This window comes from Archocentrus centrarchus, chromosome 23 (assembly GCF_007364275.1).
Source record: "Archocentrus centrarchus isolate MPI-CPG fArcCen1 chromosome 23, fArcCen1, whole genome shotgun sequence".
NCBI classification, from domain to species: Eukaryota; Metazoa; Chordata; class Actinopteri; order Cichliformes; family Cichlidae; genus Archocentrus; species Archocentrus centrarchus.
The window spans coordinates 6,083,685-6,111,465 of record NC_044368.1 but is presented as its reverse complement, the minus strand read 5'-3'; the positions used below and the strand labels follow the sequence as shown (position 1 = coordinate 6,111,465).

At 41.6% G+C, this 27,781-nt stretch overlaps 1 protein-coding gene across 1 annotated transcript in view; it reads left to right on the top strand.

The window, feature by feature from the left end:
• Positions 1–27,781, top strand: part of LOC115773794 (flocculation protein FLO11) — a 67,470-nt gene that overhangs the window by 15,904 nt on the left and 23,785 nt on the right. Inside the window, exons 5-9 of the mRNA XM_030720711.1 lie at positions 629–1,132; positions 7,078–7,224; positions 11,992–12,180; positions 15,380–15,456; positions 20,160–20,265. Coding sequence (XP_030576571.1) covers positions 629–1,132; positions 7,078–7,224; positions 11,992–12,180; positions 15,380–15,456; positions 20,160–20,265 — 1,023 coding nt within the window. The remainder of the gene's footprint in view (positions 1–628; positions 1,133–7,077; positions 7,225–11,991; positions 12,181–15,379; positions 15,457–20,159; positions 20,266–27,781) is intronic.

The following is a 27,781-nucleotide window of genomic DNA, read 5'->3' as shown; positions in this document are numbered from 1 at the left end:
ACCGACTCCCAAAAAAGAACCAAAATATTTCTGTTTTCTTTCTCAAGAGGAGATTTAAACATTGAGGCAGTTGTGGCTCAGGTTGATTGGAGGTTGATGGTTCAATCACCAGCTCCTCCAGTCTACATGCGAAGGTGTTGCTGGGCAAAATATTGAACATCAGTCGCCCCTGTGAGAACTTTGTGTGGTCAATAAGACCAACATGGAGCTAAAAGTTTATTTAAAATTATTTATTTGACAAATGTTTTTGCAGTATTTAAAATTGGAATAAAATTATTTGAATTTCACGATCATATAATCCAAATATATGTATTCAGAAACAAATAACCTAAATAACCTATTTTTAACAAATTTTGAAAAAAAAATAAAAAATTGAGATAACAGTTGGATTTCTTATTTATTTTTAACATATTTTGCAGCTCATCAGCTTCATTAGGTTGGCAAGGGTTGATCAGATTAGATCCTCAGATGCATGTCTTAGAAAAATATCTACCTGTCATAATGTTCAAATTCAGGTCACATTGCCTATTTTCCAAACCAGTTGCACTGGCTTCTGAAAAGTTAGAAAAGTTTTACATGCTAACGACTACTAACTACTGATCAAATAATTTTTTATCTTGTCTTTTAGCAGCAGATTCGATGGTCTCGGCAGATCCAGAAGGCCACGTTTCTTTATCCTCATCCCAGCCGTCCCCTCTGATGCAGTTACCCTTGGCTGCTTCCTCTCCAGCGAAATCGGACCTTCATCGGTCCTCAAAGGATAAGACCCCCGCTGCCACCACACCGTCAGTGCCCTACGACCCACTCTGCAGCCCAACCAAACCCTTCTCACCCCGCCCAATATCAGCCATCCACCTTAATTCAGACAAACCTCAGAGCAGCAACAGAAGCACAAAAATACCACAAAATGTCCACTTGGAAACATCCGTAGCTCCTGCTGATCTCAACCTATATTTGGACTCTGATCAAGGTGCTGCTCTGGCTTTTCCTTCCACCACTTGGTCCTCCTGCCCAAGTCAACAGAGGACCACTCCCCGCTCAGGGTCAGCGGCAAAGCTGACCCCTTCTACCCCAGTGTCTTGGCTGGAGTCTAATGTCTGGCCGGTCCTGCCTCCAATCTCCCCTATCAGAGGTGAGAAATGAGCTCAACCACATATGTGCCGTTCACAGCCTCTTCCCTGCCAAGCACTACACTCCTACCCACTTTCATAGTGCTCTGATTGCCCTGAACAAGGGTGGACATTCACCAGAGACAAAGAGATCAGGTCAGAAAGAGAAATCAAAGCTTACTTCCATAGTGAGGCCTTCAGATGCTCCTGCCCCCATCAGCACACTGTGAAAGCTCTGCTGTCAGCCTGTTTTTTCCCACCTCCTCCCACCACATAATAAATAACGCAGAAAGCTTTTCTTTTTCCTCTAAATCAGCAATAGAAAGGAGAGCTTTTGATGAAAAGCTGGTACCGTTTGAGTCGCTGCTCAAAGGCGTGAGGCCCCAACAATAGAAGTCGGGGCTCCTACCTCGGGTGCCGTGCCTCTCAGTCTCAGTCCCCCCCCCCCCTGCCCCTCCATGCCTTTTCTCTGGGCTCTGAGAGGGAAACGTGTAGCTGATGGTCATAAATCCACACTGACCACCACTCGCTGACGGCAAAACACTGAGGAGGACCGCCACAATAGAATACCTCCATGGCTTTCCTGTGGCCCGCTAATTTACCGTTCCCAATGAGCATAAAGGACAGGCCACTGACATCTGACTTCTCCAGGAACTTTATGAAAGAAAGCAAACAATGTGGAAATTGTGTAGGGATTTTCTCCTTTCTATCAGAGACATCTACTGTTCTCTGTGTGGTGCTGTACTGCAGGGGGGCCAATGCTGTATTGGAGCACGCTGTTTTCTTCACAGCAGACAGAGAGTGTGTCACTGGTTCATTTATTTCGCTGCAGATGGAGACAATTCAAGTTCAGTGTAGCCTCAGTGTGACAGGGTTTGAAGCTTGTACGATAATTCCAGTTTATTACAACTTCGGCCTTATTTTTTGCACATTTTGATCAATTATTATGTATACTTTTTTTTACCAGAGTACATGGCAGCAAAAGACAGACAAAAACCACTGGACAGTTGGGCTAGATCATCTAAATTAATCAAAACCTCTTGGTTTAAATGCAAATGAAGACAGCAACAATAATTCAATCCTCAGTGGGTCAGGTCCCCTCCAGTTTTCTCCTGGGAGCATTTTGTAAGAAAGTACATCTTTCTACTCGGGTCCAGTTTATTGTGTTATTGTGTTGAGCAAAGTTTAGCTTTTTCTAAATCTAAATATTGAAGTGTTTATTACTTGTAGATAAGATAAGATATACAATAATATATCATTCCTGTGCTTCAACATCCAAAACACAGCCTATAACAAAATAGAGTTTAAAAAAAAAAAACTCTGGGGAGTTGCTGCCCCAAATGGAGGGGTTCAATATCTCTGGGTCTTGTTCATGAATGAGGGAAGAAATAGAGAGCGGGAGACTGACAGTGGTATCTGCAGTGATGTGGATGCTGTCGATTTACTGGTCGAGCTACATTCCCAGCCTCGTCTATGGTCTCGAGCTCTGGGTAGTGGCAGAGAGAAAGTGGCAGAAATTAGGTTCATTCAAAGAGTGTTTGGGATCTCCAGGGAAAGAAACTTTGGTCACTTGGGAGAGACCCACAGGAGAGGTGGTTGAGGTGTTTCAGGCATGTCCATCTGGGAGGAGACCCTAAAACTGAGGAGATTTGAGTCTCTTGGCTGGCTTGGGAATTCCTCAGTTCCCCTCCAGGAAAGGCTGGAGGAAGCAGCCAGTAATAGGGAGGTCTTGGCATCTCTCTTTAGAGTGCTGCCCCTGTGACCCAAACCTGGATATGTGGCAGATGGATGGAACACAAAGATGCACCAAAACTCAGTAAAATTACTAAAATACTTTTTGCATTTGACAAGCCTTCAAAATTCTAGATCTGTTGTTCAAATCAGTTGTTTGAGTAGCAAATTATAGTTCATATCTCATTACCTGATGTCATACACGTCCTTTAACAAAGACCGTGGTATTCTTTTAAAGGTTCAGTCTTTCACGCTCTATTCTTGCTTGCATGCCCGCCCATCCATCCGTTTTCTTAACCACTAATCCAGCAAGAGTTGTGGTTGGGGCTGGAGCCAACCAGCTCCCACAGGCCAAAAGATATGCTAGCTACTAGTCCATCACAGGGTTAACATATACATTATTGTAGTTGTTCTATACTGGGATCTTCTCTTCTTGGTATTTAGTCATTATTAGCAGCAACAGTGGAGAGAGTTGGTATGAAAGGGGTAAGAGTGTGGGTGAATGACTTCAAACCAAGGCCCTTTCAGTAGCCTTCAGCATGTGAGTCACCTGCTCAGTCAGGTGAGCTATAGCAATGCCCAGATCCCTTTTTAAAGTTATGAAGTAGTCTGCTTTAACTTTCTCTTCCTGGAATTCCCGTTTTCACCGCTAACATCTGGGAATTCACCATGAACTTTAAACTCCCGCAGACTTTTGTGTGAAACTGACTCGACTTTGATGTGAAAAATCATAAGGAAGTACATTTACACAGTTGTGAAGTTGTCCCCCACATTTGGATTAACTTGCAGTTCTATTTAAATAATCAAGTCAGCCAAATTTAAATGCAGCAAATCAGGTTTTATGGACATTTCCAGAACTTTATGATCACTCCTCATTGGTTCATCATCACTTTAACTCAGCAGAAGATTATCCAGCTCAAGTTACTTTTAGACACGAGAGCATAGCTTTTATCTTCACGTCTGTATAATTTGTCCCCCAAACTTTACGCCAGACAGTCTCCAAAATTGAGAGCCTTTCAAATCTGTATCTGCATGATCACGTTTTTAAAAATGCTAAAATTAAAGTTGTCCTAAGCTGGAGTTATGTTTCTAACTACATCCTAAGAGCACTGGCCTTGGGTGGGATGAATGCTTTGTATCTCCAGCAACAACCCCAGTGTGGTACTGCATTTGGCAGTAGACACTCTCCTCGTCTCACTCGGCCCTTTGTGCCCCCCAGCATGGTTTTCTCATATCCCATCAGTCCATACAGTGACCCCAGACTGACCTGTTTTGAGCAACATCTCCAGAGTTTAACTGTCCCTGACAATGAAGCAGGGCACTGTCCTGGCCCGGCTTGGCCTCTCCTCTTAGGGCCTTTCAGCCTGGCGCTGTGACCAGGAAAAGAAGGCCACAGGCACACAGAGGAGGTGTTGTTTTTCTCCAACTCTGTCAAATCAAACCCACTGACCCCCCCACAGCCACCCTTAACCTCCCCGAAAAACTCGCCCTGACTCAGTACAGCCGTCGTCGGCTGAGAATGACAGCTGAGTTGACAGCAGCAATATGCTTTGAAGTGTCAAGTCAAGTCCTTCCATTGTCTCTCTGAGTAGAGCGCCAAGCCGCTCAAGTGCACAATAGTGCAGTGGTGTGTGTGCGCTGTTGTTCACTTACTTGACTGCGTGAGGGTGGCTTCATGTGTACATTTATACTCGTCTGTTTGGGTGAAGGAGCTGAGTTTGCCTTTTCCTTTTAGAGCCTCTGTATATATTATCCTTTTGTCCGGGCCAAGCTGTTCTGCATTTCTAATGTGAGAAAAGCCTCGACAAGCTTCTTTCATGGCAACGACAAAACACGCCACCCAGTGAAACAGTTTCTCTCGCTAATCCTCTGAGTTTTAAACCAGGCAGAGTGAAACAGTTTTGTTTTGATGGCGAGCCTGACAGTTTTTAACATTCCTCTAAGTGCGCTCTGTGGTAATGAGAGCTTAAGGGGAGATTTTCCTGCCCTGTGTTTAGCGAAGGTGAGTTGAGTACTTTTGCCCTGAAGCTTCACCTGAGAGGCTTCACCTGTGGATGTCCTGGGCTTGTGCTTTGTCCACTTATCTGAGTGCCACTCCTGGAAGTGGTAAGTTTTAACTTTGCTAACTGCATCCAGCCAAGACAGGAAATGTAGTCTTGCTGTTCAGTCTTTTATCTTCTTTTCTCTCTGGTATTCTTATTAATTATCTGTCAATATTTTACAGCAACAAAATAATAATAATCATTAATATTTGAAGGTTTACAGTTTATGTGGCTATCAGTCAGTTTTTAAGTATCTAATGAAAACAAATCTCCTGAATTTACAAGTTAAACTAAGCATATGTAGTTAAGTCCTCAGTCACACAAAACAGACCAGACCTCCTGCCAACCTCCAGTCACTTGGAAGAAATCTATATTACTCGACTGGTTGGCTAGTGGTTGCTGGAGGTTGCTGCCTGTTGCTAAGTGAACTCCATCCCAGTGATAGCTTTTGGCATTAGCAGATTACTAAAGCGTCTGTGCACCGAGGACACAGTTTTATCCTGATGCAGACCAGAAATGGAGACCACTAGCCTCTATAGGAAAAGTTGTGCCTTACACTGAATTCACGACTTTTCAAAAGGCCCAGTTTTTACATTTCCTGTAAAAACCTTTTCAGCTTCTGGTCTGTGTTTCACTTTTCACAGGTGTTTGTAGACGAGTCGACAATCTCGAGTCGTCTACAAACACCACCAAGAGCAATTACAAGGAGGTTTTCAGTGCAGCACTGTATACCTCTACTACCAATTTCACCTAGTGACTGCCAGCAACCTTCAGCAACCTCTTGCCAAAGGGTGAGTGACTGGGGCAAAGAGTCTGTGTTTCATTATTTAATAAACATCATTACATTTTTCCTCTTGTTTTTGCCCGTTTTATAGACTCTATTGAATTTCATTCATTACACCTCACAAAAAAAAATAAAAAAATGGTGATTTACCTTTGGTGGAAAGCTAAATCCTTTTTTTGGAGAGCACCAGAAGTTTTAAAATGCAGTAACTAATCTGTACATACACATGGATGCCTCACTGGCCAGTGCTGTTAGTTACAGAAATGGACTCAGGGTTATTTTACCGTAATTGTTTTCTAAATTTGCTGAAAAGATTAGCACATCTGTTGATACACGAAGGTTTTGTCCTTGACAAAGTTATTTTATTTCTTTTAGTTTAGCAAACCAATCGCAGTTATTCATGTGAACTTATGATTGGATGACTAAAATAAAATCAAATATTAAATTAAACATTTACAAAAAAGTAAACTATTATTACCTGTTGCTTAACTTCTATACATCCATTAAATTCAGTATAAACACATATTTTTTACTGTTTCATATCTGTATGGATATGGATAAAAATGAGGAGATTTAGCTTAGTGTAGCATGAAATTAGCTAGTGTAAAACAACAAACCTAGTTTTATCCAGTGTGCCTACGAGCTCTCTGGACTTCATTCATTTGCACATTACACCTTTTTTAATGTTTACAAAATAACTAGAATCAAAGTTAAAATGTTTAAACGTTTTCTGGTTAATTATGTGCCATGCTTAGCAAGCTAAACTAACTGTAGCTTCATATGTAGTGAATGGACTAAATTTTAAGCAATTATTCAATTCAATTTTATTTATATAGCACCAAATCACAACAAACAGTCACCTCAAGGCGCCTTTGAATTGTGGGTAAAGACCCTACAATAATACAGAGAAAACCTAACAGTCAAAACAACCCCCCATAAGCAAGCACTTGGCAATAGTGGGAAGAAAAAACTCCCTTTTAACAGGAAGAAACCTGCAGCAGAACCAGGCTCAGGGAGGGGGGGTCATCTGCTGTGACCGGTTGGGCTGAGGGGAGAGAAGAGAAAAAAAAAAGAAAAGAAAAAAAGACATGCTGTGGAAAACTATTTCTATAAATGTTCCAGCAACAGAACATAAAAAATAGATTTAATACATTTCTTGGAAAAATCTAAATATCTTACTTAACTAAGAAAACATAGGATTTAAACATTTTAAAATCATAAAATACAGTCATGTTATTTAGCGCTTACATTTTCTTGTTTTCTTACACTTTGCAGTGTCCTAATATTTTTCGAATGCAACAATCCACTGTGCCTACACACATCATTAAAAATACATTTAATCCTCATCCTCAGCATCATCATCAGCTGCATTATAATCATAACATTAAACACCCACTCTGTGCTGTTGCAGGACGCTCAGCAGCATCTCGCTGCTCTGAGATCAGCGGCAGTCAGTCTCAGATGTTTGATGAACTGGAGGCCATCGCCCCTTTGTCAACTTCCTGTTTGTCTTTGGAGCAGCTATCTGACTCGTCAGGCTGCCCTTCACCTGACACAGGTAACACATTCAGCACTTAAATATTCAAACTTAGAGCTTCGGCTAACAATAAATCTTAATCTAGTAATGTGTTATTTTAGCCATTGGTACAGTGTTGCCTGTTTTTTTCCACAGCTTTGGTCCAGACTAAAATGTCTACCAAATTTCATGACAATCCATCCACAAAGTGCTTAGAGACATTCATAGTCCACAGATAATATAACCTATGGACTTTAGAGATCCCCTGGTATTTTCTTGTTTTATCCTCTCTAATTACCATGTCATTGAAATGCCATTTTTAAGTCAGCTGTCTCAGCTTTGATGGATTGCTATGAATTTTGCTACAGACATTCATGATCCCCAGATGATGAATTCTAGTGACTCTGATAACATGAATTCTAGCACAAATATTCTTACTCTAATTGATATACCCTACTGACTGTGATAATAGCCTTCTAATGCCACCAGTGAATGGATTTTGATCCCCAGTCTATAAATGTTTTTGTCTTTGACTTTGAGCCTGATTTTACCACTTTATTTACAGCAGTCAGTAGGGTATATAATCTGGGCACCATGAATGTCTGTACCAAAATTTATGGCATTATGCCAACAGATTCTGAAGCATTTTACTAAAAATATTCAAATGGAGTGTAAGAAGAAAAAAGTATTTTCTCCTGGCATCAGCATGATATTGAAATATGAGTTTCTTTGTCAAATGTCCCAACAACCATTTAACAGAGTGACATTTTGTATTGAATCTCAATGATGTGTATTAACTGGATTTTTGCACTGAATGTCGGGGTCCCAAGATGATGTATCATATTGACTCGATAGTCTGACTTTTCCTCTAGTACCACAAAAAATTTGAAGTATGTAGTCATAGGTCTCAACCAGCATTTGATCCATGGCCATGATTTTTATTACAGATATTCATGGTACCCAGATGATATGACCTACTGATTATGCTAAATAAAGTGGTAGAAACTCCTTTCTTCTTTCTTCTGGCTTGTGATTTAATTGCACCATGAGGTTGATATAAAGGCAAGACAACAAAGAACCAGTCGTGTTTCAAAGTGCAAAAAGTGATGCAAAAAGTGAGCAACAGGTCATCATTAAGAAATATTTAATTAACACATGTACAAACATTTAAAGACAATTAATTCTCATCTTTGACGGTCCAATGTTTTGGGACATTCAGCTTTCTGATTTATTTAGTCATTAAATAATAATTTAAAACAAATTTATCACTAGATTATTTCATGCTTTTCCTCTTTTTTTTTTTTTTTAAACACACATGTTTTTGCAGTTCACAGGGTATCAGTGTTTGGAAATCTGTTCAGACTTTATTTTGGCTCCTCTTTCTCTCGCTGTGATTAAAATAAAAAGAAAGTTATGTTTGTTTATTGTTGTTTCCATCTATGCGTGGCTCCCATTCATGTCTCAATTAGACATGCTTTCCTTCCTCTGTGACATCTGCTTTGTTACCAGCAGAGATGAGCTTATCTGTCCACTCACTGTGTCAGGTCCGTGTTGGCCAACAAAGGCAGAGTAGATGTGATTTGTGCGTGTGCATGCCTGTGTTAGATAGCATGTGTGTGTCCTGGAGGTGGTTGAGTGAGATCCAGAGAGAGACATTAGCCAATGAAGACTTCCTCCACCTCCCTCATAGCCTGCTAATCCCTGACAAGGTGTTTAACCTGCTTGCTTGACCCGAACCTCTGTCTGACCTTGGTGACCTTTGCCCCAAGGATGTGGAAGGATCAGTGTGGCCGCTGCCCTGACAACCATGTTGATAAAATCAACACAGGGCTCAATCCAGAAGCTCTGCCAAATGCGAGCTAATGCTCGAGACTGATTGTTATCAGGCTGACGTGATCCCCAATTTACATTTGCATAGGATGTGTCAGATCTAAAAAGTTTGGCTGAGCAGGATTTGTTGAAAAATATAGATATCTAATCAGGCTAAATTTTGAGACGCTGTATAAAATATGTAAAGAAAATAGACTCAAAAACAGCATTTATGAATGTAGCTTTCAAAAAACAGACCAAAGGAACTTCAAGACTGGAAAAGAAAAACCTGAGAGAAAACAGGGATTAAACAAACTGCAGCACCAACTGCTGGTGTCTAGATGGGAAACTTTGCTGTATGTACTTTAATTCTTCAAGGAAAGCATGAAATCATCAGGTAAAAGATAAAACCATTAACTCCTGAATGTGAGGGTTGAATCAGAAATTTGTAGGACTTGAAATCTGGCGCGAACTTCCTCTTGGAAAAAAAACCCCACCACCGTTACTCATGACCTTTACTGATGTTGCATAACATCACTTCGAAGAAACCGCACAGCGGTTCGCTCACAAGCATGTTGCTGTGACGCCGAGTGGGTGGCAACCACAGTGTCCAACACCTTAATCACAGGATTAGTCATTTGTTATCTTCCACCATGTTTGCTAAAGGTCTTTCGGTCTTTAGGCTGGTTCTGGCTAACGATAGATTAATACCCAATCTAACTGAAAGTGTGTCCCACCACATTATGTTACAGCCACAGTTATCCCAGGGATTTCCTCTCAACGACTCCTTAATTTATCATTAGCAGAGGCAACAGTTCCTATTTTCTCACCTGAGGGATTACTTTACCAGTTCCCAACTGAAAACACTTAACAGAGGAATGTGTGCCTGTGGGCGCAAACAAAAAACTTTCTCTGATGTGGAGGCTTTTCTGCAGTGCTGGGATGTTGCTGGGAAAGTGTGTGTGTGTGTGTGTGTGTGTGTGTCCTTGCAACAGAGCGTGTTATGTGAAATCCCCTCAGATAGGAATGGCAGCTCCACACCCAGCCAGCGTGGGCCGGGGATTTGCATGGGCAGCGAGCCACACTGTCACTGATCCGCTTTTAATTGGGTGTGACGGCGAGAACTTTGGAGCCCAAGGGGGGAATTGTCAGTGTGTGTGTGTGCATGTTTTGTGTTTTGTGGGTGGGTGGGTGTAAGGCTGGGTAGTGTTGGGGTGGTGCGCTTGAGGTGTTGGTGTGCCGTATAATTTACAGTAATGTTTTTTTAAAAAAATATAATTTAATTTAATAACCCAGTTGGACAAATCGTTAAATCTAATTTTTTTTTGTTGTTTTCAAAGGTCAGCAGGTTATTTATTTTCCCAACATCTTTCTGATTGTATTTCAAATATTATATGGTATTCTACTCTTTCAGGACCATATTGTATCATATAATCACAATAATTTTTGAATGCATACATAATACCATACCATAATACATGTTTTTTAACCAACCATTTTGAATGTTACCAGCTCATTAAATCAATGTCCTCAGCTGCACATTGTCAGAAGGTGGCTTCTCACCTACAACATTCTCTGAATATAAAATACATTGAAAATGAGCAAGTTTAGTGCAGAAGAAGGGACACGAGAATCTCGATAAATACTAAGGGCTGAGAGAAGAGCTAGAGAGGATGTGGGAGGTGAGGATAACAGTGGTCACCGTTGGGAACACTCGGGGCAGTGACCCCCAAACTGGGAGAATGGCTCCAGCAGATTCCAGGAATGATATCCGAGATCTCTGTCCAGAAAAGTGCAGCTCTAGGAACAGCTAACATACTGTGCAGGACCCTCGAACTCCCAGACCTCTGGTAGAGGACCACTGACTGGTGAAGTGAACAACACTGATTATTTCTTCATCATGGCACCTGTTAGTGAGTGGGATATATTAGGGAGCAAGTGAACATTTTTTCCTCAAAGTTGATGTGTTAGAAGCAGGAAAAATGGGCAAGGAAAACTGCAGATCTTCTGAGGTGTTTCCGGTCTGCAGCGGTCAGTATCTACCAAAAGTGGTCCAAGGAAGAAACAGTAGTGAACCAGCGACAGGGTCATGGGTGGCCAAGGCTCATTGATGTATGTGGGAAACCAAGGCTGATACAACAGACGACCTACTGTAGCTCAAATTGCTGAAAAACCTTAAATATATACTTTTTACTGCTTAGCAGCACACACATGTCCCCCGATTTCTGTGAGAATTGTAGGTATTTATCACCTCATTCAGTGGTTGTTATTCCACCGTGGTGAAGGGACATAATGGGCCGTGTTTTCATCCTCATTTGGTAGCAGGACAGGTGGTGTAAATGCATTTGTCGGGGGCTGCCTGGGTGGCTTAGTCGTGACCACATACATATGCCATGTTGCGGCGTGGGCGGCACGGGTTCGAGTCACAGCCTGTTGCCAACTTGCCCGCGTGTCTTCCTCTATACCTTCCCCCTATTTCCTGCCTCTCTCCACTGCCAATAAAAGCCACTGTGGCCAAAAATGCAAAAGAAAAAAAAATTATATATATATATATATATATATATATATATATATATATGCATTTGTCTATTGGACTTAATATTTGTTTTGACTCATTTTATCGATTTCTGCTTTTCTTACTCTTCGGTGCATGTGTGTGTGTGTGTAAAATAAGGAAAAGCACATTAGACATTTAATATCTTAGGTGCCCAAATCTTTTCTGTTCTAACATTGTAAACATTTCACATGCAAAGCAAATTCATCGAGTGTACTCATTGTAAAGAGCTCTAGACCTCTAGAGATTTAAAGGTTTATTTTTCTAATGAACATTTCTAAAAAACCTTCCTGCAAAACTACCTGGACCAGGTGGTCTTTCTGTTTGAGCATCTCTGCAGAACATCAGAAAGTCTCTGAATGACTCACATCGAATACTAATCCTGTTTGACAGATCTTTTTGGAGAACGTTATTTTTCTGGTATAATTTGTTGCTTCCCCTTGCAGAGCTGTCCCCCGGTCTTGCAGCACTCACAGTGGGCTGCGACTCTGGAAATCTGGGCTCCCTGTCCCGGGTCCAGCTGCTCCTCCTTGACCGACCTGCACCTGAGACTCTTCTGAGTCCCTCTGAGCTGGAGGAGGAATTCTCCCCAAGGCAGGACTGGTCTGATCTGGCGATGCAGTTTGATTCAGCAGGTAAAACCCTAATGAATAAAACATATGAAAGTAAGACTATTAATACAGGCATTGGCAATATTAAGGACAGAAAAACTAAAACACCAATATCTCAGCATGAAGACGTGTGAGGAAATTTAAGAACCTTAAATATCATAAATGGTGGAGGGGTTGGTCGAAGTTTGAGGGAATGCTACATAAACCCTGGATTAAACATAATCCTGTACAAACATGCAGGTACATCTGATACAAGCAGCTTGTTAATGATTAGTGGAAACTGAGCCAAAAGAGGAAGTTCTGACTCAAAGAACAACTTCTGACGATTAACACCTGTTAATTCAGTTAAGTTGTGCCTGAAGCGCCTGGTTTATTTGTGTTATTGTGCAAAATCCGATTCCTCGTGATTCTGATTATATTTTTTGTTGGGACATAAATCTACTGCTCTGACCGTTTGAATGAGATCGTTTGATAAGCAAAAACCGTCACTGCAACAACAGTGAGCAGTCAGACAGGTGTGTCTGTGTGTGCGTGTGTGTGTGTCTGGAGAAAATACATAAGACCTGACATAAGGGGGAAAATACTGACACTATAGGTGTTTCTTTTTTTTTTTTTTTGCATCCACAGCTGGCCTTGAGAGCAAACAATGCCTTTATGGCGTGAAACCCCCCCACCCATTTTTTTTTTGTCTTTAACAAGCTGTAATCGCAACTCTCATTTGCTCCCAGGCATGCCGCTACGAGCTTTTAACTGCTTTTCCGTCAAGGTGCGGTGAAGCAGAAGAGAAGTTTATAGGGATATCAGGATATGTCATATTAATAAAGATCAAACCGCTAAAGTGGATCATTAACTGGGAAAGTCCGACTAAGATAGCCAGAGACACTTCGAACCAAGTACTGACACATAACAGGATAAGAAACTGAGAAGACTGTGTGCAGAAAACTCAGTTAGTCCAGGCCCTGCTGTTTATAGTCTGATAAGGCACCGGACAGGGAGATAAATATTGTAGACGTTTAAGGGTTCAGTTAAACCAAATCACAACGTCTCTCACTTGGTTTGTCTCTTTCTGCATGCATTCAAAAACACCGATGATAAAGAGAATGTTGTTTTTGCAAACAGAATTTGATCTTCACTTCTTAACCTGGCTTCAACAACTCTTTTGCATATCTTTACGGTATGGCTCATCAGCTTTTTCTCTCTGTAGTTACCACAGCTCTGCACACTTTTTCTTGAAAATCAGTGCCAGTACACCACAGACATCCTCTCACTTTCCAAGATTGTTAAAAAGTCTGGTTAAAAAGTCCACTGCCCTCCTAGACATCTTCATACCTCCACAGTTGTAATCTGGACCAACCAACTTTCCACTCTTCATCCTCTTCCTAGCTGCCCTCACTTCCTTCTTACTAATCCTCTGCACTTCCTGATTCACTGTCCTCCATTCATCCTCCTCTCTCTAACAATTTCCATATTCATCAGCTCCTCAAAGTACTCTTTCCATCTTCTCAGCACACTCTCTACACTCATTAGTACATTTCCATCTCTATCCTTAATTCTAGCAGCACACTGAGAATTCTAATATCAAAGCTAGTATTAATCACCCAAACCTGCTGCACATCCTTTCCAGCTCGATCCTACCATCTAGCCAATCGATACAAGTCCTTTTCTCCTTCCTTAGTGAAAAAAATTAATTACATATGTTATGACACTGCACATCTCACTTTAGCTCAGCTGGTTTGTATTTCTTCTCTGCTCTTGGTTTTGCTGTGAATTCCCACTTGGTGTTAAACTGAAAATAAGAAAGAAAGAAAGTGAGAGGAATTGACTGGGAAAGCAACATCATAATATGAGTCAAAAAAACTTTGCAGTTGCAGCTGCTGTTAATTTATGCTATGTTAGCTCTCCCTCTAAGAATTAGTGCACTGCTGTTGATGGGTGGTGTAATAAACTATAGCAACTTATACAATTAGAGTGAATAGATTAAACCGTTGACACACGACCTGATCTAGCTCTTTGAGCCAGTATCAGACTGTCCACATTTCAGATCTAAATTTCACACGTGTGCATCCCTGGGGGATGTGTCACATGAATTCCCAGCATTTATTGAATGAACCACTGGACAGTCACAATATAATTTACAATGCTCTTTCTTTCATATAGCCTCAAACAACCGTTTGACTGCAACCGATTAGAGGAGCTTTTAATTTGGATTTTCCAGATTTGCAAATCGTGTCTTATGTTACTTTATCAAAACATGCTTCTTAAAACATTCAAGGCCTTCAATTCAGTTCAGTTATTTATACAACACTAATTCACAGCAATAATCACCTCAGGGCTGCATAAGGTCAAGACGCTGCAATAACAGAGAGAAAAGCCCAACAATCAGAAGACCACCTGCGAGCTACAACTTAGTGGTGGTAAATTTTGTCTTCAGTTTGGTTATAAACAGTTTTACAATTTTTCTCAAGCGTCCTGAGCAATTGAGTTGCAGTATGATGATTTACATAAATTAGCCTAAAGCAGCCAACATTATGTTGTATGGCTGGTCATACAGTGCTTGGGAAGCATGAAAATGATGGATCTTGTGGAGTCATCATAATCTGTATGAAGACAGTGTTTTGCTCTGCATTTGAGGGTTTGGTGATTTTGAACTCTTATAAACTGTTTGGTTCAAAAACTGTTACGGTTTGTGGTTTATTCAGTTATCAGAAGCAAAATTTCACTGGGTGAATTTCCACTGGAATTCCTTTAAATTGGCCTGCCTGTGGAAATCTCTAAACTGGGATGAATAAAACTAAATCTATCTGGCTCCTGCTCAGCCAAAAAGAAATATAATCATCACTTGTGTTGTTGGTATTCATGCATCCATGCCTCCAATGTTTACAAAAAGACAAAATCTGTCTGCGTTTGCTGAAAGCCTGTCTTTCCTCTCTCTGTGTCTGCAGAACAATGTTTACACCTGGCACGCTTCTGCAGACAGGTGCTCCTCTGGGGTTTTGTTGCTCCATTTTCTGCATTTATTTGTTCAGAGATTAGGAGCCATAATTTGAACTACTACACAACATTACTCATATCTGAGCACACACACTCAAGTACAAAAGACAAACGCATGCAAGTGTGTGCCAGAGGCCAGCAGTTATGTACACAGATGCGTGGACGCAACTGCTAACACACAATTGCTTCCTCTCCCTCCTGCTTGACGCTGTGCTCTCTGCGGTTTCATCAGGTGTTTCGAGGCCCCTCACAGCTGGCAGCGTCTCTGAAAGGTTCGACTCTGCAGGGAAAGTCCAGGAAAACAAATCGGTAAGTGCTGCTGCCCCTTGTGAAACCAGATTTCACTCTCTGACACACCCCTCTGCCCCTGCCCACTCACCCTTCCTTCGTTCATCTATCAGATTTCCTTGAAAAGCAGGACTGCGCTTTGTTGTGAGCAAACACTAGACTTTGAGGAATCAGCTACTATCGCACAACAGCCCCAAGCAGTGCACACATCCCACACAAAGACACCCTTTTACAGACTTGAACTGGCATGCATTTATAACTGTCATTCCAGCAAGACAAGCCAAATTGTTGATGATAATTGAGACACAATACAACAGAGGGCACGCGGCGTGCAGCAGGTGTGTGGTTAATCAGTCACGCGCTGCAGGAGTAGGGGGGAGGCCCGACTGTATGGCAGGCTTTTACACCACCTTATTGCTGTGTCACGGGGGGGCGGTGGCACACGGCTAAACGCTCAACACGGTGGGATTCTTTTGGAGGATGCACCACCACTAAGATCAGACAGGGTTTGATAGGGTGAGGGGTCAAGGGGGGTAAACAGGGCTTTTGCATGCTGCGCTGCAGTGGAATGGATGCAGGTGCTCCATGTGATCTACGATTAATCTCCCCTTTATGACGGATGAGAGAGAGCCCCTGAAAAGCATGAATGAGTGCCATCAGCCCCCCCCCCACAATTATGCCTGACCACAATGAGGAGCTGTATTGCTCAGAGCAGGATTCATAGGAACATTTGCATAATTCACCTCACTGAAACCACAATGAAGAAAAACTGATAAATCACTGGTAGTTTTTGGAGGATCCTCAATATTCACCAAGACACAAACAGTACTACAAGTTCTTCCTTTTGTGCTGCTTCAGAGGCAAACCTGAAGCAGTTCTTAAAAGTTTTGAGTGTGTTTAAGTGTTTTAAGTTTATCGTTTCAAACCCCCTTCCCTGCTTGGACCTTCGGATCAGGCTGCTGTGTCACTGCAGAAAAAAATGTATTTTTAAATTTCAAAATTAAAACACTGACAGTTGCAAAAGTAAGATAAGAAAAAAAATGGGGAAATTTCAATGTAGCAGTGACAAGGTATTTTACAGAACACAATAAGATAAGTATAAACACAAAAAGAAAGTATAAAAAGATAAAAATAAATAATAAAAAATAAAAAATACAGGAGGTAGGGTATAAAGAATGATTTAAAAATCTGATAGAAACTGTATACACTATGTACAGTATAGACAATATGATCAGTGTAGATGACATGTACATAGTAGACACAAAAGTAGACACTCTTATGTCTGGGAGCAGTGCTGGATAAAGAGTCTCACTGCTGCAGGGATGAAGAACCTGTGATAGCGCTCTCTCTCAAACATTTGGGGTGCAACAGTCTGTCACCGTGTCACACATTGGGTGGGAGTCATAGAGCACAGCCTTGCTGTCATCCTCCTCTCCGTCACCACCTCCACAGTGTCCAGGGGGCAGCCCAGGACAGAACTGGCCTTCTTGCTGAGCCTATCCAGTCTTTTCCTGTCAGCAGCTGTTATTCTGTTCCCCCAACACGCCACACTGTAAAAAAGGGCTGATGCCACAACAGAGTCATAAAAGCAGTTTTCAGCAGTGCCCCCTGCACCCCAAAGGACCTAAGTCTCCTGAGCAGGTAGAGTCTGCTCTGACCTTTTTTATAAAGAGCACTGGTGTTGTCTGACCAGTCCAGTTTATTATTCAGGTGAACCCAGGTACTTATAGGATGTAACCCTATCAATGTCCATTCCCAAGATGTTCACCGGTGTGGGGGAAGTGCACTTGTGCCTGTGGAAATCCACCACCAACTCTTTGGTTTTACCTGCATTGATCTGGAGGTGGTTCTTTTGGCACCAGACTGAGAATCTTTGTATCAACTCTCTGTATTCCTCGTCATCCTCGTCTTGTATGAGACCGATGATCGCAGAGTCATCTGAAATCTTCTGCAGATGACAAGTGGGTGAATTATAGGAGAAGTCAGCAGGGTATAAGGTAAAGAGGAATGGGACTAGAACTGTTCCCAGTGGGACCCCTGTGCTGCAGACAGCTGTTTCAGAAGCACAGCCACGTGACCTCACATACTGTAGACGGTTACTGAGGTATTCCAGGATCCAGGATGCTAGGTGGTGGTCAACTCCAGTGTTTCCCAGTTTGTTCTCCAGAAGTGTACGCTGGATCGTGTTGAATTAACTGGAAAAATCAAAGAAAATTATTCTCACAGTGCTTCCAGGATCCTCCAGGTGAGAAAGAGCTCGTTGTAGGAGGAATATGACAGCGTCATCCACCCTAATGTGCGGCTGGTATGCAAACTGGAGTGGGTCCACTGAGGGTCCTACTACCCGATGCAGATGGGCAAAGACCAACCGCTTCAGGGTCTTCATGTTAGTGCCATTGGCCTGTAACTGTTAAGGTCCGTAGAGTGCAAAGTCTTTGGCACTGGTACCAAGCAGGATGTCTTCCGGAGGTAGTGTCCAGTGTCAGTTTATTGAAAATATATTTATAACCAAAACTTATTTCTAAAGCCAGTCCCTCAATGGGCTACAATAGTAAACAAAAACTACTGCCTTAAACATTTCAAGCTTGACACTGAGCTATAAACATTTTAATGTTCCACCTGGAAAACAAAACTCTGAATTATTGTTAATCTGACTTTGACCCAGTTCTTAAATACACTTACTGGTGCACCTGAACACGTCATCATTCATGTAACCTGGGGTTTTTGGATGTTTTGGGTCTTTCAACTTCAGACACCCTCACCCAGGTGACCCCACCATGGTTGTTCAGGCTGCAGTGTGTGTTCAGGTGGCATTCACTTGTTCCCATGGACCTTCTCTCTTTATCCAGAGCCATCTTAAGGCTTTCTCAGCTGCTTCAGTGAACTTCTTGATGGCTCTGCTCCTTACTCCTCCTGTGATGCCCAGTGCACTGAGTGCTCTGTGGAGTGAGTGGCCCACAAATCCCCTGCACACTACTTCAATGTGCATACACCTGATCTTCCAGCCCTGCTCTCAACAGTCTTCCACCAGCCGTTCATACTTGGTCATCTTCCATTCATGGGCCTTCCCTAGGCAGTACTCCCATGGTACTGTCAGCTCCAAGATGATGATGTTGTTAGTACTATTTGAGACCAGAAGAATATCTGGCTTCAGGGTGGAACTAACAATGTGATGTGGAAATCTCAGCTGCTTCTCCAGGTACACTGACAACTGCCTGGGCTGCTGCCAGAATTCCTGCTGCCGCCCTCTTATGTCCAACCCTCAGCTGCTCTCCTGCCTTAACAAATGCAGCCACCCATATGATATATAACACACCCAGCTGCAGCTACTGATTCCCTTGCTGATGGTTTTTGCAGTGTGTTTCAGCACCTGGTTATGGCACCAGATGTATCGGCCCTGACCAAGTGCTTTGCACAGGAGCTCTGAAGATGCTCCCATGACCCTTTTGCTGAGCACAGTTTGGGATTTCCACCTTACCCCCAAGTGAAGAGGTTCACCTGCCTGGGAAGGACATCATACACTGCCCCAGTCAGGAAAGTAATGGGGTGTTGCTCAGCCTGCCATAGGTCTGACCAAGTGACTTTCCGGTCCTTGGCTTGCTCCCACCCCCACATCCAAGCCCCCTTTCCTTAAGTCAGTTGCTGTACTTGATCTTCCTTCCTCCCCTTGCCCTCCTTGCACTGTGGTCCTGGAACTAATCAACCATGCATCACCATGCCCAGCAAATCTTTATGGTGCAACCGGGACTCTGCATCCAGCACTGCAGCCTGGGCACTCCACTTTATTCCACTCCTTAATTTCTACTATTATCAGTGTACTCTTGAGCTTTAGTTTCCTAATGGCAGCACATATAAACTTGGGTGTGGGTTTTTAGTATTGGGTCTACATATTAAGCAAGAGGGCATGAGGTCCTGCCCAGGATGTGATAAATTTTGAACCCTTTCTGCATCAATTGATGATGGGAATGTCTGTATTTATACAAAAATTAGCCAAGTCCTTTGCTTCTTGTGTAGTTTTATTGGAGGGGGGACACACATGCACATGCCATTTGAATCCCCTGTGAAATCTACACTAATGCATACAACAGAAATTTACGCCCAGTTTTTGTAAAGATAAGCATAGGAAACCTTGCTCATTGCATTTATCTGGATGTTGCATTAACATGTAATGCCCACCAAAACACTGTTAAAAGACTAAGCATTCTCAGCAAAGACACTCCCCGATGGCAGCAGCATCCCTTAGTAAATGGTAAATACTTACATCAGCTGTGCAAGTTCAGGGAAAAGGTCAAAAATAAAATGAAAGGCAAAAAAAGCTAATTAGTTTCTATTAAGAAAGCAGGCCGTTAATTACAGCTGCACCTGCTGAGCTACAATCAGTAATAAAGTCCACAAGTACACATTCTTCCTTTTATACTGTAAATACCAAACACATGTGTTATACATACATACTGGGTCTGGGTCTGCCAGACTGGAGACCTTCAGAGGTCCCATGTCCATGACCCAACAGCTTTTTGCAGCTACACTTGGGCCTACACAGTATCAGGCAGGTGGTTTCTTTTATTTATAGTGGCTATCGCAGACTTATACTCAAAGAGCCCCATATTATATTACACAGCTGGTTCTAACTCAGCCAGTACCTCACTGTAAAATAATTTTCATGTTTCTACTAAATAGCAGTTTAACTTTGCTACTAAATAATTTTCCCTTCTGTTTCCTTGCAGGATAAGTCTGAAGGAGGTTCAGGGTCACCATCTTCATGGATTATAGACCCGAGTCCATCATTCGACATGTTCAGATCCTCTTATTCTCCGTCTCAGTCCAGCCACAGTATGTTATTCATTAGATCTACTCAGAAATCATATTTTTTCCTGGTCCGTCTGTGCTACTATTACATACACCTCTGTTTTAAACTAAGAGCCTACTACAACAATACTTAATCAATACGAGAGCCCATCTTCACCATTAGTGCCTGATCCAATAAAAGCCCACTCAGTCCCTGTCAGCTCTGGTTTATTAGAGGCCATTGTCTCCTCACTGTCAGCGCCGTGTTTGGCGTTCCCTTGCCTCCGGTACACTTAAGCCCGTTAATCCTTGCTAGGGCCAGCTGGCTTGCAGTATCACCTTCACCTGTAGGGCCAGCTTGTGCACATTCATGAGTGATGGTTTAGAGGCAGTGCTTTACTGTATGGACCACAAACACTAGAGAGCTGGCAGCGCAAGGCAGGAAAACAGCCAGGAATGCTGTCAGCACAGTGGAAATGGAAAGCCACCCTTGAAGTAATAGCTTGCTCTTTTTCCCTCCTACCTTCATTTGACCACATCAGTCAGGCTGTGATCATTTTCTTTCTTTTTCGCAGGTGTCTTACTTGTCTATTATCCGTCATTGTGCTATAACGCTAATGGTCCATGGCCTGCTGTATTTCTAGAGGAAGTTACAAATGCATTCATCATAGCTGAGATTAATGTGTCCGAGGTTTGAGCTGCACGGTGCAGTATTGTGTCTACCAAATCCAAAATGTCTGATCCCACGGTGACATAGCTGATTAACATAAATAATTTAATTGCTCAGTTTGCATGTTTCTGCAAAACTGCCTTTTTTTTTTTTTTTTTTGCACTTTCACGCAGTCGAAAGGTTCACTTTGGTTCAGCTGATGACTTTGCAAAGTGTTCCAGTTACATTAATTCAATAATTACTCTGGTTTTTCCCAATATAATGCTTTTCCTTTTATCGTGAGGTCAGCGTTACAAAGGAGTTAAAAAACTAAACGGTCTCGTTTAGTTACAGAAAGTGTACGTGTGAAGATTTTGGCATCCAAAGTCATTTGTCAGTTGTAATTACAGGAGTAATAACTATAAAACCAACTTTATTTTTTCAGCACTTTCAAAATAAACACTGACTAAGTGCTTCACAGTAAACATACTGCTCCAAGTATACAATACATATGTTCTTGTATACATTTATCTGTGTCAGCACTATGAATGGGCCATGGGGGTCCAAGCCTGTTAAGAAAGGTCATTGTACCCCCTCAACTGAATTCTACTGATCTACTTTTACCACTTTAAGTGAAGTCAAGTCACGCAGTTTGGTAATGAAACCACCCACATCACCGATAAGCTTTAGCAGTAACAACCAGACTCAAATTAATTATTCGGTTAATAGTAAGTTATTGCATCTACCACATGGGAAGTACCCCTCATGGAACTAAAAAGAGGTCATTCATCAGCTCATGAGGCTGATTTTAAAGCGTGACCTCACTTAAAAATGTGTTGTGGATATTCTGAACTTTGAGTCGATGACCCCGACTCCCCCAGCGTGTGGTGACTTAAATTAATCCACTTCTGTGCCTTCAGAAAACATCTCTTCTCTTTTGTACACATACTTTTACACTTTTAGGACTGCACCTACATTCCTCTGAGCGTACTATCTGGTTATAGCTGTAATTATGCATACTGGTTTATGATTTCACCAACAATTTTAAATTCATCAGAATCATCAGTTAACCTAATCTCATGAATGTGCAAATGCCACACAGAAAGGCCCCAGACAGGATTTGAACCCAGGACCTTGTTAGTGTGAGGCACTGTCCTCTGAATCACCATGCTGCCCCTCAAACAGGTGTGTTGCTTGAACTGAACTTTTTCAAAAATGAACTGAACGTGGTTCGACTTGCATGAGCCCAGTCTCAGTATTTAGGGTCTGGTAGCTACACTTTGTATATGCCTCAGCATACAATTTATATATATATATAATATATGAAATACACACAATGTCAGTACTCTCACTGAAGGCTCACTGGATCAGCTGAAAGCTTTTCAGGGAGCTTTTAGAACAACGTAATAGAAATGAATGACAGTGATTCCACTGAGCTCAAAGATCATAGACAAGATTGCAGAGAACTCCAAAGAGTTGTTTTTAGTCTAGATTTGAGGATGGATAATAAGCCCCAAACAGAAGACCTGTGAGTCCTGCGTAACATATGGCTGGAAGAGTTTACTGATGTAGGTGCGTCACCATCCAGAGAGCTAAAGCTGAGAACCAGAGCTTTGAATTTGATTCTGAATTTAATGCAGTGAGATCATCATCTGGTACAGAGCCTTGCAGCAACATTTTGTGCAAGCTGTAGACGCGAGTGAGTTGCAGTAGTCCAGACAAGATAAAAATAAAGGATGAACAATCTTCATCTGAGATTTAGATATAACAGGATGAAGTTTGCTGATTTTTCTCAGCTGGTGAAAATAAGAACAAATCAGATGTTTAACATGCAAATCCAATGAAAGTTCCCCAAAAAAGTCACTCCCAGTTCTCTAAAAGTAAGATTCAGAATCATTTGAGGGCTAACTGTACACATTTCTAGACAGTTTCCCCTGGATGAAAAGGATAGTGAGAAGATCAAATGCAGTTTACTTTTTTACCTTGTAGCCACAACATGAAGCAAACTTTGGTTTCAGAGGTACAGAAGTAGTTGGAACATAGAGATTTTTCCTATAAAAAACTTTTTTAAAGATACCCAGGACCTCTTCTGTGTTTTACAGATCTTTCCTAAAGGTTGACTTTAGCATGTAATGTGTTTATTTACCTCCTCTGTTTCTGACCTCAAGAAGCGACCACACAAGTTAAGGGTATTTTATTGCCATTTAAAGGCATTTTCAAAATGACTGATTGATTTATTACTTTGTTGAATGTACACAATTCACATCCATTGTCTTGGTATACAAAAAGTGAAATTCCATTAAGCTGTAAAATGTTGCTTTTTTTTGGATCCTGGCACATTAAAATAAGTCTGCTTGTTTAACTACCCTATAAGACTTAGACAAACATGAAAAAGAAGATGTTGCACAGAGGATCCCGGTGCTGCTTGTGTGTATTGACATTTTAGAGGCCAAAGACATGGTCACCCTCTGAGGAAGGGGGTCATCAGCAGGCCGTGGAGAGGTCACTCCTGAGGTTACGTAGCTTCTAAAGGATGCCCAGTGTGTGGCATGTCTTTGTGTGGATAGGTGAGATTTGGTTACCCTGGAAGTGCAATCAGTTCAACTTTTCGTTAAGCCCCCTAATGGAGGGAATGACCCCAATTTGACTCCATGAGTAAATGGGCCTCCCTTTGGTAGGTTCAGTGTGAAGGTTCACCTTCTCAGAATGGATTTCAATATTATGTCAGATTTCCATCCTGAATAAACTTCTTTACATATGTAGAAATCATAGCTCCTCATCCTGCAATTATAGTATATATGACTTATTTGAAACCACCACTGAAAGACCAGCCAAAATACTGGAAGCCAGAGTTTAAGTATAATAACATCAAATTGGACTTCACATGACAAAGCTACCAGTGTTAGATATGTGCCGAGCCATGTAGCTAGGTCATATTCTAGAAAGTGATTGCTATTTGTACTATATTATATGAAATTACACTAAACGGCATCACAGCTCACATTAGCTCACATTAGCTCAAGCTTGCCAGAGAGCATTTTCACTATTTTGCTAGTAATAATGTAAGCGAGCTAGCAAACTAAAGTTTGCCTGCCAGCTGTGAAGTGGTTACACTTCATGAATTTGGTGATGTTAGTTTGTGACATGTAGCAGAGGTAAATCAGAATTAGCCAGCTAGCCAGGAGTTTAGTTGAATTAATTAACATTATCTACTCAACTTCCATACTGTACCTTTAAGAGAACTCCTAAGTTCTACTTTTGGCTAGCATTAGCATTGGCCAAGCTCCATAAACACTCATATCATGAATTTCCTGTAATGCAATTGAATCCCCACCAATCCCCACACCAATGAATCATCCATCCCTTTGGATCGATTGAAAATGGTTTAGTGATTCGGAGATTAAGCCAGAGCCAGAAATCAGCTGCTACAAGATGCTCTGGCTCCCCAGTGAGGCCCGCGATAAGAGCTTTGTCCATCTTTACTCATTAGGAATTCATAGGTAGAATAATCCCTTCCCTCATAATTGTTTCATGGCTGTTTCTCTGCTGCTCGGTCACTCTGCGTTCTCCCTCAGAGTTTAGCATTCAGCTGCAACTAAAGATGTAAGTGTCCAAATGAATGTGGCGATGTGCGGGGGCCACAAAGAGCACTAATCTGAACTGACCCCGGTGGATTGTTCCAGGGAAGTTGAGGAAGCTACGGGATAGATTAGGCTGTAGAAAGACAGAGGTGATGTAGGCAGAGATTAGTCGTGTACTAAGCGAGGATCATTTCACCCCCTGCAGACCACACACTAACAGTTGTAGCCATGTCACTATTGTCTCTGAGCCACCATCGCTGTGGACTCATTGGCTATTGTCTCTGAAATCCTCCGGCGTTTCCCCAAAAACCTGGACTCAAGCCCTTTGATTGGCACTTGTCAGAGCAGATAGAGAGGGTGACGTGTTGGGAAAGGCTTCGATAAAGGAGGCCTGAAAGGAAAATCCCCTCCCCATGAATAATAATTTGGGAAGGATTTTCCTTTTTATTCCACCCTGCTCCTATTCTGCCATTCATTCAGGAGATAGAGGGGTGAAGCTCCGGGTGGCATCACTGAATGGCCTCAGCACACTGATTGTCTCGTTGATGTTCATCCCTTTCTCAAACATGCAAAGAAAGAGATACAAGTCCAACCTTCTTGCCTCTGCCTGGTGCGCTGCTCGGTAAAGGGTGGGCGGTGTGTGCTGCGGGTGGTGTGTGGCCTTTTCGAGATCAGCGAGGGGATTTGACTTGGCCGCTCACAGCCAAATCCAGCTATCTGCTGTGCTCAGATGCTGCGGTTGGTATGGTAACCTGCTCTGTGTGTTTTAGATGGGCTGTTGTTTTCAGCCTGAACTGACCAGTAATCACTGCCGTGCATTCATGGATTAGGCCACGCTGGAGGTTAGGATGGGAGGGTTTCAAAAGGAAGAAACCAGATACTGAATCATTTCATCCCGATTTAAAGATATGAACACACCCCATGAACCACAGTGTGAGGGGAAAATGGTCTAAAATGAAGATGAAAGTTGTTTTAATGATGTATTTATAATTTAAAACAGTCAGTTTTAAAGTTTTGACAAAAAGACCCACAACCACAGTGGTTTGGTCCACCGCCTACCATTCACTAACTCCTTTACTGTGCAGACTTAAAACAAAGGGTGTGTGGGACGACTTCTGCACTCATTACAGTAAAACATGCAGCTGCCATAATGTTACAGGACAGCTGCATCTCCATATTTGTGCAGACTGGAGATCTGTCCATGATTAAAATTAATAATAACTGTGTCTGTGGAGGTTCTCAGTCATCCAGGTCATGGTCGTCTCTGGAGCTTGAAAAAAAAAGCCACTGAACTTCTTTAAGTTTCTTGAAATTTCAAGAAACTTAAAGAAATGCATGCTTTGCCCTTCCAACCAGGTGAGCTGTAGTGCTGCCCAGAGTCTACTTGCTAAGGGGAATGTAATTTCTTTTTTTAGTATGTATCAGACATCTTTAACCAAAACAACAAAAAATACATATTTTATCATTAGGAAAACATAATCTTCCAGTTCAGAACTAGTAAAATCAGCTTGTGTTGAAAGTGTGGACTACATACCAGTTTTTAAATTGTTTTGATAGTCCAAGTAAAACCAGAGTTATGATCACTAATTTACGCCATGCTTGTTCCTGTTTATTGTCCTCATGTGTGATGCGTGTTTGGTGCAGGAAGAAATGGTAAAAATTGGATATTCACAAGCAGGAAGTGCTTATGAGCAAACAAACAAAACAAAAATCACAACATCCCCGTTCCCATTGCTGGAAAAATGCACATCAGCCAATCAGAAAATTATATGGCAACACGTGGCATTTGGTTGCTGAGGAACAGATGAAAATTGTGGGAGTGAGGGGGCGAAATAGAGAGAGGTATTCATAGTGAATTTTGAAATTTGAGAGACTTGAGAGATTTTAGTGTGTTTGAAGTGTAGTTAGTGTGTAGTATAGTGTGTTTAGTGTGTTGTGTAGTCATGTACAAGGCAGATGGTAGCCAAAAAGTCACCAAAGGCAGACTCAAATGTAAACACTGTCTCCAGATGTACAACAAGAGTAGGGTGTCAGGTCTGTGATGCGCCCGTCTGTCTTGTGGTAGACAGGAACTGTTTTTTTAGAGTGGCACAAATAATTTGTCATTGGCATTGCCTGCATTTCAAAGCAAATAGCTGTATGTAACTTTTTTGCTGCTAAATTTGTACATGGTTTTGAGAATTACAACTTATATTTGTATTCTACCTAGTGCCAAACCAATCATCATCTGGATCCAATCCAGATTCTGGATTTGCCAGTTCCTTGAAACTCCATTTACAGTAACACATGATTTTGTCCATATTTCAGCTGAAAAAGAAGGCACATCATCCTCATTTGTTGCGGTAAGAAACATATCACTATTGTCCGTGGATATGTAACATTTGCTCAGGATGGCACAACTTTTGTCTCCCTAACAATCCGATCACTCAGTTCCCCTTTTGTCGCCCACCAGACAAATTGCGTATTTTTTCATCAGAAGAGATAAAATGTTTGCAAAAAATGAAAATGACCATAAAATGAAAGTTAGTTAACCTCAACTTTTTAAACCTTGTTAAATTATGGGAATGGACAAAAGGGTCTATGTGTTATCTCAGTGATTCAGTGTTTGGAGAATGGCGTGTTTGTGAGATGGACAAACGTCTGCCAGGGCCGGGGTTTGCTGCGCCCAGTTCCACTTCTTGTTTATAAATTATGATCATTGGCTGACCGCAGTTTCTTAGTCCGAATCTGGTCCTTCCCCTACCAGTCATGTCCAGCTTTATAAAACCAAGGTGGCAACAGTGAAAAGGTTCTGCTTGAGGCTTAGTAACAAACCTTGATAATCAATGAGCGATGTCACAGTAGCTGAATCCATGTTATGGCTTTGCACTTTATATTAATCTGTCGTTAAAAAGTAAAAAGTTTTAGTCACTGAAAGCTGCTGTTTGTATTGGGAAACTGTCAATACAGGATTTGCAATGACAACAATGGCAGCTGTTTGAACATAACCCCAAAATAAGAAGTTATTGATTTTAGACAGAAGAAAACTGATGATTAAACTCTTTTCTGGTTAGTTTAGTTATTTTGTGTCTGTTTTGATATTTCTGTTTGTACTCAGTGATGGATAAATAATTTGTAATGTCAAATGTGACACTTTATAATTAATGAATCAAACTAAAAGTTAAATTAAAAAAAAAAAATTTACATTGAGCATAGTTTTAACCAAATCTTTTGTTTTTTTAAATTTGCATTTCTTCCCATCTCTTTTGTCTTTGTGTCACTCTTGAAGTTTTTTGTTGCATATGAAACAGAATGATAAATTTTGTGCTCTGAAGATGAATACATTTCTCTG